Genomic DNA, 12,472 nt, shown 5'->3' on the forward strand with positions numbered 1-12,472 from the left:
ACGATATCAGTGGCCTATCGATTTCAGTAACCCCAATTGTCAAAACGAGGGTTATTTTTCCGTTAAAGTGCAACAACTAAATTCCAGATCTATGCGAAGGCTGGGCATTGTAAACAAAGTAGACCAAAACAATCTTTTCAGAGGGAACTAGCGTGAATATAGCAAAACTGCATCATATGGCGTCAAATAAATCGACGAGTCACGAATTCCGGCGTAACAGCTTTTGTGGTTGAACAATGAAAGCAAAATAGATGGATATACATTGAAGTTCAATATACCGGTAGTTCAATAATTGAGTGACAAAAGTGACTATAACAAGTTAGCCACTCTTTATTTTTGTTTTACATTCCCTTATTTAGTTTTACAAACATGCATAAACATAATTCCAAGGTTATGACCATTTATAATCAGGTATTGGTTGTACTTAAAAATATCGTTAAGATATCAGTCAAGATTTATTTTATTGTATTTTGTACATATTGAACAAGCCATTTGGTATAGGCTTATCTAACAGATTTGCCAGAGCTCATGTGTGAGTCACATGGTAGCCTACTTGATGCTGCTGCTGGAATGCTTACAATCACTCAAAGGAGCTCTGTTACAAAGAAAGATTATACAATGTGAACATACATTCAATTGATTGTATAAGTAAATGCTCGCTCAATGCCTTGTTTATTGCAATTCATGTGTTGTTTAATAACTGAAATGGACATTGTAAAAACAGAAAGACACATCAAAGTTAGTGGTCATCAACAAAGCAAGAGTAGCAGCTCACTAAATACATTCTGCTTCACATTTGATTTTGTATGATATAAAAGCATTATATATATAAAGCATTTACAGCATTTGTACATCTCCAGTGGTTCAATGTTTTGTCATATCTGCCAAAACAGATCAAATTCCTCAATGTTATTACCATAGCATTATACCTTCACTTGGATATTATTAGCACGCCCTGATGGAGTCTACCTCAACATTTCACTTGCACATACATGTAAGAGCATGTCACAAATACTATCTAAAAATCTCAATTTTGTCTCAAATACCACCCAAAAAAATCTCAATTTTGAAGCAAAATCAGATTTCACATGAACCTTATAGCTTGCCTATTCCTGGGAGGGAATATTCAGCAATAATAAAAGATAAAACTACATGTAGAATGTTTATTTTCTGTGAAGAGATTTGGTGTTTAGAGGGGTAAAAGGGATCAGACCAAAGCCAGGACCCGGCCAACTAATAGGGTGTAAACTTTGAGTGGTTAACCCATTAAAACAGGGAAAGCATTCGTGTCATTTTAGCTATGTTTTTTTCAGAAAAAACGTAGCATTTAGAACGTTGCCGTTGGGAAGAAATCTCTTCTAACTTCTTTCTTTTTTGTAAATGAATACCCTACTTGTAGTACTTGCTCATAGTACAGCGTCACACAAAATAATCAAAAGAAACAGATCCACAAGCTCGAAATGCGGCACTTTTTCTGCTGTTGAATTTGAATCCTGAAAAGTAACAGTTTTCTACCCAACAGAGACGATTATGTGGAATGGGCCTCGGGTCTTAAGTGGTTAAAAGACTCCAAGCAACTGCAGGGCCACGCGTATGGAGACGCCGATGACTCCTAAGTATCCAATGTATCCGTAGACACCGTTCATCCTCTTGGCTGGATCTGGGAAGGAAAAAACAAAACAAAAAACTGAATAATAAGATTATCTTCCAATAATAATCAAGCCGTTTGATACACAGCCATGCTGTATTCACGCACATTCTTTTATTATTATTACCGGTAATAATCTTACTTTGAGATACTTTTCTTGTTCGATAATTTGTTTTCTAAAACATAAAATGTGAGAAATAAATATCAACTGGAGAGAAATAAATATCAACCGGAGAGACGGTTGATAGAATAATAGCACAGTTTGTTGCATGTGGACATACTCATCACTTTTGTTTGAATAAATCTGAGACAAATGATCCCTCAAATCATGGACTGTTTAACCCCCTGGTAGTGGTCCATTTGCAGGCAAGCAAGCAAACCAGTGTGTGTGTGTGTGTGTGTGTGTGTGTGTGTGTGTAAGTGAGCATAACTTATTGCTATAACTCTTGTATGGTTTATTGCTGAATTTACAAGTATGTACATTAAATACAGAGCCTATAGTCCTTCCACGCGCCAGAATATGGTTCTCCCAGTCCCGGCATAGTAGTTCCGGAACTTCCGGAGCAACGGATTGTGTGGCCTTGCTCATTCCCTGATGGACTGATCGAGGGTAGCTACTGGGACAAGTCGGGATACATCACTGAGGATACGTCCCAGGTACATCCATGCGATGTATTTTTCGTTATACAATGTATTGTTTGTTTCACTGTGTTACCGTTTGCTGTTGTAACACCCTGAATTTTAGTGATTAAAGTGATATTATATTATATATTCCATGAAATAAGGTGATAAAGCATTATTACATCACAAATAAAAGTGCTGATGTTTGAGTAATGAAGTTACCTCCTGTATAGTAGCCCCAGGCATATGAGAACCTGCTGGTCACCCAGATGGCCCCCAGTACAGCTGCTGTTAACTGAGACGGTCAAAACATTAATAATTAATTCAAGTTAAATATTTCAAAAAGTATAAACAAATATATAGCCTATATGGGAACACATTTGTGGAAGTACTTCTGTGGCCTACTGGCAGTGTGTACAATAAATGCTCTTCACACTACTGCGTTCACAGTCACTTGATAGCGACAAAGACACAGGCTACCATTCATTTTCAATGAAAGCTAGTGACATGATTTATTATTTTATTTTGAAAATCCGTCCGAAGCTAGTGACATGAAGAAACAAATATACAGCCGGCATGATTTGTAGCTGCAACAGCTACAAAAAGTTGAGTCTTTGTAGCTGGTTTCAACTTCAGCTACAATGATACAAAGCTTAGTATCTTTTCCATCTGCCAGTGTGAACGCAGCATTAGAGAGCTAGAGTCCTGTCGTAATAATAAAACAATTGATTTATATAACGCTCTTCATACAAAAGACATGCAGATCAAAGTAGAACAGAATAGAATACTTTATTGGCAAGATGATTTATGTCATAAAATAAAGATGAAAGACACAGACAAGTTTGACAGAGACAAATGATGAAGTATAGGGCATCATTGTTCCCACATCTGCATCAAAAGCGCTGCAGCCAATGCATGCCGAGATTTCAGCCACATCAATTGGCCAGGTTGTTTTTGTTTTGCGACCGGTGACGAATAGCTTGTTTGACTTACGTTGGAGTGGTTGACTGACTCTCTGTAACTAACAGTAAAAGCAACTCTTCTTTCTTTTTTTGGCTTGTTTTCATAGACCTGGTTGCTTGTTTTTCTCTTGAAATCTGCCCTGTACCACATAGCAGCCCTGTACTTCCTGTAAGAATAGTTCTCATAGGTTTATGTCCTCATGACTGAGATGAAGATAAAACCTGGAACGAGGTTACCATTTACTGTGATCTAATCAGTTAAATTCTTAAATTGGCTGAAAAGCTGCCATGTCACTGTGACAACTAGTGCTTTCTGAGCTTGACCCTTGGCCTTACTATCTGTTATCTGTTCAGTATTTATGCCAAAGATCATGGCTTACCGTCCGCTCCCTCGTCTCTCACATTCTTTAAGATATCGTCAGTGTCGGGAAGAAACCAACTGTCTCTTTCAATTTATTGAACTAATTACTATTTTATGTTTATTATAAATCAATGCTATTGAACGCCCTTTAAGTCCGTGTGTGGGTTTTACAAATATTGAACAAATGAAAAAAGCACTTCTGACTAAACCCTAACTCAATATATGACTAAACCTTCAAACAACCTAAATGCAACTTAGGTTTTAACTCTGCTTGAGCTGAATGTATGTAAACTTTGTAAAGTGATGATAATATCCTTACAATAAAGATTCTGACGATGTCTAAAGTCAGTCACCAATACCAACTTTGATGAGTCAGTATTGATTTAAAAACATGTTTTTCTCTTTTTATTTTGGAACTGGTTTCTGCTGGTTTCTGCCCGACAGCAGAGATTCTTTAACATGTATGAAAACAACAAACTTGATGATTTGAAATGACTATATAGAAACCAAGAGGTAGCCTACACAGCAAAAAATCTAAAATTGTACACTCTTTTCAGAATTAAAATGAACACTTAAGATTAAGATCCATATACATACCGGATAGGCAAGAGCTGCAATGGTTTGGAAGACTAGCCACTGTGGGTAGACCTCCAGGGTGTTCTGGTGTGCTCTCTGGATGCAGTTGAACACCTGATCCTTGTCACTGTACATAGTAGGATACTACAAAGATAACGGACACATACAAAGCAATTAATATAAGCTGTTCCTGTATTCTGAATTGAACATTACAATCCGACTGCAAATCAGCAACACGAGCAAACTTTAGTCAAGCTGAATAGGAAAACTGATGGCTTACCTGGACATTGTACTTCTTTCTGGCACCCCCGACCTTAATTCCAAGATATGCCAACATGACCCAACTGTATAGATACGTTAATATGACATATCCGTAGCTGGAAGGCAAATCAGCTAGAAGATCCATCGCAATTCGACGTGGAGGAAGGTGCAAACAGAGAAGAAATGTGAATTTCAGAAGCTTCCTCAAGTGCAGCAGCAAACTATTTGGTGCTATTGGCTATTGTAGTAAACAGGGCAGGGGACAGCGATTACATACGATCTCGCGACAAGGCTCACGACAGTTTTTAAAGGGCAATACCACTACATATCATCTACTTCAGTTCGTCATTATGACGAACTGAATGACGACGTCATACGTTGATTACAATTATTATTATAGGCTATATGTCTTTAAATGTCTCACTCTCACAGGACAATGGAAACAATAAGACCTCGGGAGTTTTGTGTTATTTTTAACAGACAGTCATTGTAAAATCGTAGCTCGATCTGTAGCCTACTATTTGCAAACTGGCAATAAAGTATGTACTCAATCAATAAATTAATTGAACAATCCAATCTCAAAATAATAGTGTAGCTGGTTTTTTGGGTATCATATATAACGTATATTGTATTTTTTAGTTGAACTCAATCTGGTCATTTTTTGTTTTATAGGCCTATTGGCATTTTTTCATAATCTGATGTAATTTTTCATGGTACAAAATTTCCAATAAAAATTGTATTAAAAAAGATATATATACAAATAATAGTGAAAAAGCAGAACTCTCTAATCTTATAACAAAAAACGACACAGACCGAACTTCACCGAAGTGATAACGGTAACAAAAAACAACGTAACTCTATCCATGTATCTTTCTTATCACAATAATTTAATTAATGTCCATAGAATAGAATACAAAAACTACGAAATATAACATAGGGATTTGAATCAGAATAAGGCTGTATAATGATGCGACGTTATCTGTTAAATGACATGTATTTTCCTGCCAATTGTCACATATAAACTATTAACTATATTACCACACAACAACTACAAAGTCTAGACTAATAACAGTAATTACACAATTGTTACACCTAACAAACACGACGCTATCACCTCCCAGCAACAAGTGGCATGCGCAAATGTCACGCCAGTGTGAACCTCGCGAATAGCGGGGTTGTTTTTAAAGCCAGTGGAATTTTCCACCGTGACGAACAAGCGACGTCCGCCTCGGTGACTTCATCATCATCATTTCCACGACGACCACACAACGGAGAACAACGGACAACAATAGCACAGCCGCATTTTGAAGAACATTTCGCTGTAAACCTAAACAACTATAACTTAACCGCTCGATTTTTGTTGATTTGTCTTTCGATTGTACTCGTTCTGATTATACATCGCTCTTTCAGAAGAATTCGAATATATCTCTTTTACTATCCATCTGAATCAACCGTTGGTTACACTGGTGAGTAAACGTTATTACATAATTATTTGCAAAGTAACGCAGTTATAGGAAAACAGTCGGTTGTTTAATAATTTAGGTTAATCTATATCCGTGTAATTTGTATGTATCGTATTAAGTGGTGATTTTGGTAAATAATGCAGTGTTTATGATAGTTTTCTACTCGTCGAACGTGTTTTTTAACTGAGGCCTACTTCCTCGTTCAGCCTCAGACGGACCTCGTTCTGGAAATTTCCACTCCAGTCTGACCAGTCAGCAGGCTGTAGTTACACACTGTTGCCACCGCCCAGAGTGGGGGCAGCATGCCGTATGTAAGGCCAGGCCGTTATCTCATGCTTGATTGACGTTTTTATTTCACAAATTCACAGTATGCCGAATGGGTACATCTATTCAGACGAAAGCACAAGTCAAAACGGTCAAACGATGCCATGCTGGCTTTTATATTTAGCTGTGAGCTTGTACTTTAATACAAGGCTCTGCTATTGATCAGCTATTTTCACTACTTAAACGTATTTCTTCCCTCTAATTAAATTGATTCATTCCCCCCCACCCCCCCAAAATGTTTGAATTGTGGTTTGTAACTAAATTGGTCGGGGGTCCCGGCCAACCCACTGTTTGGGAAGCAGGGGACCCATTACTGTTGTGGATCAAGGTTATGTTATTTTGTCATCTGACACCCAAACCATAGTGTTTATGTAATTATTTTATATCTACAATGGTGTATGTCTCCACAGTGAGGCTGGAAAAATAGCCTCGGCAGCCTACTACTATAGCCTACTGTTATGCAGGAAAATGTCAACCAGAATAACTCGTTCTGAGTGAAACTACTCCCTATGCACTGGCCCTATAGAAAAGCACAACTAAATGAAACCTCACTACATTTTGAGCAACTGCCTCGGATCGATATTGTAGAGATGACCATAATTTAGGCTTTCACTGTGGTAATATCTCCTGGCTCTCGTTGCATTTAACTCAACTCTACGCCGTAACGTGATTTTTATTGTTTTTTTCTTCCCACTTCTCCCCCCCACCTTTAGTCGACCAAGATGACGACCGCCATGGCCCGTGCTCGTCTGACCGATGGCATCGAGGTGATCTTTGACCAGGACTCTCGCTCCAGCCTCCAGGAGGACACCAGGTCCAGCTCGCGCTCGTCCGGCTCCGGGGGGGTTAAAGCTCGCTCCGCTCGCCGGGCCGCCCACCACAGGAGGCGCCACAGGTCCTCTTCGTCTTCATCTTCCTCGGCCAGCAGCAACAGCAGCTCCCGTGCAGACCGCCCCAGGTCAGTGTAAATTCCGTCAACGAATTAAAAACTAGATAAAAAAATGTTAGACAGAGACTAGTGGACAAGAGACCATTTTGCACATTGTTGCATGCTGAAAATGGCAGATCTACAAGCTCACAGCCCACCGAAATACATTTTAGTTGACTAAATCAACTGTAGATTTTGTCACCCAGGAATGTTTTAGTACTGGTATGTTAGTTTTAGTCTACTAAATATAAAGTATTCAAGAGACTACGACTAAAACAAACAACAAAAAAAATCCAAATGTGCAGGTCCCGCTCTCACCCGCGCTGCCACAGGCCGGCCGACCGATGCCGCTGCGACGACCACTACAGCAGCAGGCACAGCCGGCGTCACGGAGGAGGACACCGCCGGCGCTCCCCGCCACGCCACTACAGGGCCCGCTCTCGCTCCTACAGCCCCTCGACTGACCGGTCTGCGCGCCGGCACTCCGACAGCCAGAAGAGACACCACCACCACCGCCACCACAGCGTCGTCAAGACATCCCTGTCTCCTTCCAGAAGCAACCGCTCCAGCTCCAGGTCTTCAGGCCGCTCTGTCAGCTTGAGTGTAGATGGTAAGAAGTGATGGGATTAATCATTAATCCACCGTGTCAATGACTGACCGCTGAAGTCTGTCGACTCGGCTGCTTACAGGTTTTATTATCGGGATTGAAAGCATTAACCCGTTGAGACCTAAGACTCAGTGGTGCTCAAATGTAAAAGACCCCCAGTTATCTGACAATTATCTGTATTTTGCTGCGGACCCGCCCCATCTGAAAATATTTAGTTCCAGGGACCTCCCAGAAGCAAATTATTTTAGTTAAAAAAAGTTTTCTGTGAAAATATATATTCAAGGATTTGTGCCACATTTTCAAAAGCTGAGCTAAAAGTTGCTATGAGCTTGCTATTTTTGCAACAACTAATAATGGTTAAAAGAGGTTAAATTTAAAAGCTATTCTGTGACACAGATCAGTTCTCAATGGATTAAAAAAACCATAGGAGGAATGTGGTGGCTGATTGCCTTTTTATATATATTTTTTATGCCTTCTTCTTCAGCAAAGAGAGAACTCCTCAGAAGTGCGGCGGCCAACGCCGTAAAGATCCTCAGGGTGGAGACGTTGGAGCTCCCAGAGAGCGTCAGGCCCATCCTGGAGGACCGGGACTCTTGTTCGTCCACGCCAGAACCTGAACGTGTGGAACGGGTGAGACCAGAACCTGTCCATAAAAGGACTCGCTCACAGGTGGGTGTCATTAGAGTCCCAGAATATTAACACCGCACCACACAGACACACCAGCTCTTCTTCTAATCATATATAATGCCTTGTTTTTTTTTTTTTTTTTTTTTTTTTAAGGACTGGAAGTAAGTACATTTTTGTTTTGGGGGAATATTAAAGTGAAGTGATTTCAAGAAGTACTTTTTAGTTTTGGGGGAGCTTACTTGCAGTACACCATCAACACCATCAAATTATATTGAAGTGATTTCAGCAACAAAATGCATTTTAATGATGGATTTCCATAAAAGAAAAATGGGCCTAAAATTCTTACTTTGACTGGGTCTTCTATATATTTTAGTATAAGTTAGTTTTTCTAATTAAAAAAGCAGGTTTGTAATTGGTTTGTTTTACACAACCATAACACTCCGTAGCACTTTTTTTAAAGAATGTAACGAAGTACATTTCGGTCCTTCAACCGAAGTGGCTCCCGGCTGTTGGGACTATTGTTGAACCAGAAACTGAAGCCAACACAATCTAGGCCACCACACACACCCCCGCTGTCTGTAACTGTCTGCTGATAAGGTCTTGCGTTCTCTGTATGCATTTGCTTGTGATGAGTGAACCCTTTGGACCCGTGAGGGAACACACATGCTCTGTTTTGTATCTACATCTTGTCTTCTTAGATCGCTCATCGGCACCTGGGATTAGGAGAATAAAGAGTGCCAGTCATGTGACATGGGTGAAGCCATTGTTTACGTGAAAGGTCAATTATTGATGAATGTTGTCACTGTTCACAATGCCCTCTTAGTATTCACAAGGTAGAAGATTGCTTTTCAAACACTAGAACATGTACCAGCATTTCACACATTTCTTGTTATCAATGCTTATTTGTCATATAGATGTAGGCCACATGTTTGCAATTCATATTATATTCTGTATCACATTGGTAACACACCAGTCTCTTGACCAATTCATATATTCTGTATTACATTGGTACACACTTCACATAGTCTTTTGACAAGTTGACATGCATAGGCAAGGCATAATTGATACATTTGACAAATGGGAAAATGTGTGCTTGCCGTTGAAAATGGATCGTTGTTATTTAGCAGAATCTTCCACTCGCTGAAGGATCGCAGGGCGTGTGGACTGCATTATAGTGACTGAGAGCTAAAACAGATGAAGAAGTCCCTCTCTCCGTCCGTATGCCCAGATAAGTTGGTACACAAGGCGTGTGCTGCTGAAAACCAGCATCAACATCACCAGAGAAGAGATAATATTTTTTTATTTTAATACTTTTGGTTGTTCCAAAGTTGTATCCCTCTCATGTTATGTGTGAGCTTAAACTTTGGCTGCCATCATATAATGGTGTTGTATGCATGAGAGCTGCAGTTTGTGGAAGCTAACACTTGTAGAGAACAATGGATTGACATAGACATACATATTAGTCTAACCACGCTTCACAAACTGCTAAAGCTCAATCCGTCTTTAGTTTTCTGCTCCCCTCTAACTGGTTTTGGTCGCTGTCTTTTTTTTCTTAAACAGAGCACTGACGAGTCTGACGAGGACGATGCCAGCCCAACAATGTTCCCAAAACGGAGGATCATCTCTTTCAGCGTTAATGTGAGTACTAGTGCTGTGGAAAGACAACGTTCAGAATGTTGGGCTAACGGCCACATTTGTCTTAAATGCTTGATTCTCTTCTCATATGTGATTCTCTTGTTTCCTCAGAACTCTTTGGCTAAGCCGACCGTAGCTCCAAACTGCCCTAAGGTAACGTCCCGAATGGATATCGTCGGCAGCAGGAAGCCTTACGGCCACTGGGTCCAAGTCAGAGCGACAGGCAAAATCTCCCTGTCGCACACACTCACTACGTCAAGATAGTGTAGCAAGATGGTAATGCATGTTCTGCAGTTCAACGGCGCCTTTATCCAAAGCGCTTCACAATGTGCGTTACTACATTCACAGATTCACACAGCCGGCACGCTGCTCATCGGGGCCCAAACTGCCCCCCCCGGGACCAAAACCAGCAGTTCCAGGTTCAGTTAAGTTAGGGTTTCTGTGAAGGGGTTTTTTCAGAGAGTTCAACATGAAACCAGGAGGAGCCGGGCATCGAATGCCCAGGCGACCACTCTACCTCCCGAACCACTGCTATGATCATATGGAGTATGGACCCTAAATATTGTAACATAGCTTGTGTATATACTGTATATATATACCAGAGTCAGGAGGATTGTCTCGATTTCAGGGTAGGTGTTTATTTTCAGACGTAAAAGAGACTTAGGTGAGAAGATGACTTGAACGTTTTACTCAGGTGGGATTTTTTTTTTTTTTCTCCCTCGTGTATCATCGTCTTGTGCCTGAGATTTTAATAAAGCTATTTATATGAAGCTTGTTTCTGTCCTATTTGTAACCTGCTGAACAAACTCAGAATAATACTCAGGAGAATTGTGTTGGCATGATGCAATGTATGTCCTAAATACCAACATTGTATTTATTACAATAATGCATGTGTTGTACTGCAATGCAGTTCAATCATTTTTAATTAATATTTCAAATCAGGATTTCTATGAAATTCCTAGGGGGAAAAAAACCCAGTCCTGGGAAAGGTTTGGAATGTATCAAGGGGTCATGTTTTTCGCAATGTTATAAAAAAAACAAAACTCATTCCAAAACTTAAATATAATTATTTTGTCGTTATCTAGTGTGATTGCAGCAAAATATGTACCAGTGACAAATAACTTCTACAAGCTCACAACGTGCTGCAGCGTGATCCTATGCCCTAGGATAGGTGTGGCAAAACATTTGGAATAGAATTATAGCATTCTATGATTTATTTTTGATACACTGCCTGTCTGTGGTCATTGCACATTTATGAGTAAGACGCATGATCAACATTAAGTTAATATTCTGGAGGTTTTGGAAATTTGTGTGGGAACCCTGATAGTATGAAATAAATCTATTGTTGAGCTATATTTGGCAACTAGATGAGAGAAACCATCTTACCAGTGACCTGTCAATATATATACCTGAACTTTCACAGGTTAAATGTACTTGCCATAAATCAGTAGACTACACTATTGATATCAGCCATTATGTTCATGGGACACTAATAGCAAATGTAATAGGGATACTGAATGAGGATCTAAAATTATTAAAGATAAGCCAATACACTTCATGCCTGTAAACAAAACTAGTCAGTGGATCATACCGTGGTGACAATAAGCTGCCTTCTCCACAATGTCCACATGATGGCATCATTGTATCAAAGTTTGAAGGTTTTAGCACAGTCACGCTTACAATACATAGCTATTGCAGGCAGTGAGAGATACAATTAAATGATTAGTCATAGAATTACACAGAATCAACAATTGTGCACAATTAACATACTGCAGCTATTTAATGCAAGAATAGTAATAAATTAGAATAGCATTATGCTATTGCCCGTGTGAAGTGAGGGGTGCTCTTATGACATCTCATTTTCTGTCTTCACTTTTCTGCCCTCACTTTTAGCTTCAATATGTACTTTGCTCAGCCAATCAAATCAACCATCCTAGTGGGCTACTACTCTGAAGGCAGCCTATATGCAACACAACGGCCCTGTGGCCGCCCCAAGAACCATAATCAATGTTTGTGTCCCCAGGCTACACCAGAGGCTCCCAACCACTGGTACTATAGTACCACTGGTGGTACACCGAGGAGACGCCCAAAAAAGGAGAAAAAAACAAACAAAAGTGGAATGAAATATTTAAATTACTTCAGGTAGTTCTTCTGACCAAGCTGCAATGTTTGAAATCGGGTTAATAGGCTATCCAGCCGTGCTGAAATGAGCATATGACAGCACGCACACTTAGCCGTTAAGCCGAAGCAGCATTATTGGCTTAGGAACGGAACAAAAAGGGAAGATATACGCTCCTGCATTTTATTATTATTTGGTATTATGGTGGTACTTGGAGAGCCAGATATATTTCCTGAGGTGGTAGTTCAGTATAAAAAGGTTGGGAACCAATGGACTACACAACATAAATATGCACCCACACACCTACTGTAACATTATCTATGTACATACACTTTCACAC

The 12,472-nt window shown here is 39.8% G+C and overlaps 2 protein-coding genes across 6 annotated transcripts; one reads left to right on the plus strand and one right to left on the minus strand.

Moving 5' to 3' along the window:
* Positions 1-438: 438 nt before the first annotated feature.
* On the minus strand, positions 439-4,678 carry mgst3b (microsomal glutathione S-transferase 3b). The gene is made up of 5 exons (XM_080783782.1): positions 4,449-4,678; positions 4,190-4,312; positions 2,492-2,564; positions 1,235-1,660; positions 439-1,018 (listed from the first exon to the last, which is right to left on the minus strand). The coding sequence occupies exons 1-4, from the start codon at positions 4,572-4,574 to the stop codon at positions 1,560-1,562; spliced, it is 423 nt and encodes a 140-aa protein (XP_080639908.1). The 5' UTR covers positions 4,575-4,678; the 3' UTR covers positions 439-1,018; positions 1,235-1,559.
* A 992-nt stretch (positions 4,679-5,670) lies between these two features.
* On the plus strand, positions 5,671-10,783 carry rsrp1 (arginine/serine-rich protein 1). 5 transcript variants are annotated; one of them, XR_013965392.1, is made up of 6 exons: positions 5,671-5,895; positions 6,930-7,174; positions 7,450-7,754; positions 8,236-8,420; positions 9,077-9,211; positions 9,506-9,969. XR_013965392.1 is itself a non-coding variant. In XM_080783773.1 (6 exons), the coding sequence occupies exons 2-6, from the start codon at positions 6,939-6,941 to the stop codon at positions 10,275-10,277; spliced, it is 957 nt and encodes a 318-aa protein (XP_080639899.1). In that variant the 5' UTR covers positions 5,671-5,895; positions 6,930-6,938; the 3' UTR covers positions 10,278-10,783. The 5 variants fall into 5 exon arrangements, 4 of the variants coding, with proteins under 4 accessions (XP_080639899.1, XP_080639901.1, XP_080639902.1 ...); XM_080783773.1 differs by lacking the exon at positions 9,077-9,211 and adding an exon at positions 10,125-10,783 and having other exon boundaries at positions 9,939-10,016; XM_080783775.1 differs by having other exon boundaries at positions 9,077-9,156.
* Positions 10,784-12,472: the final 1,689 nt, after the last annotated feature.

This window comes from Protomyctophum bolini (assembly GCF_963924005.1).
Source record: "Protomyctophum bolini genome assembly, chromosome: 15".
In the NCBI taxonomy this organism is placed as follows: domain Eukaryota; kingdom Metazoa; phylum Chordata; class Actinopteri; order Myctophiformes; family Myctophidae; genus Protomyctophum; species Protomyctophum bolini.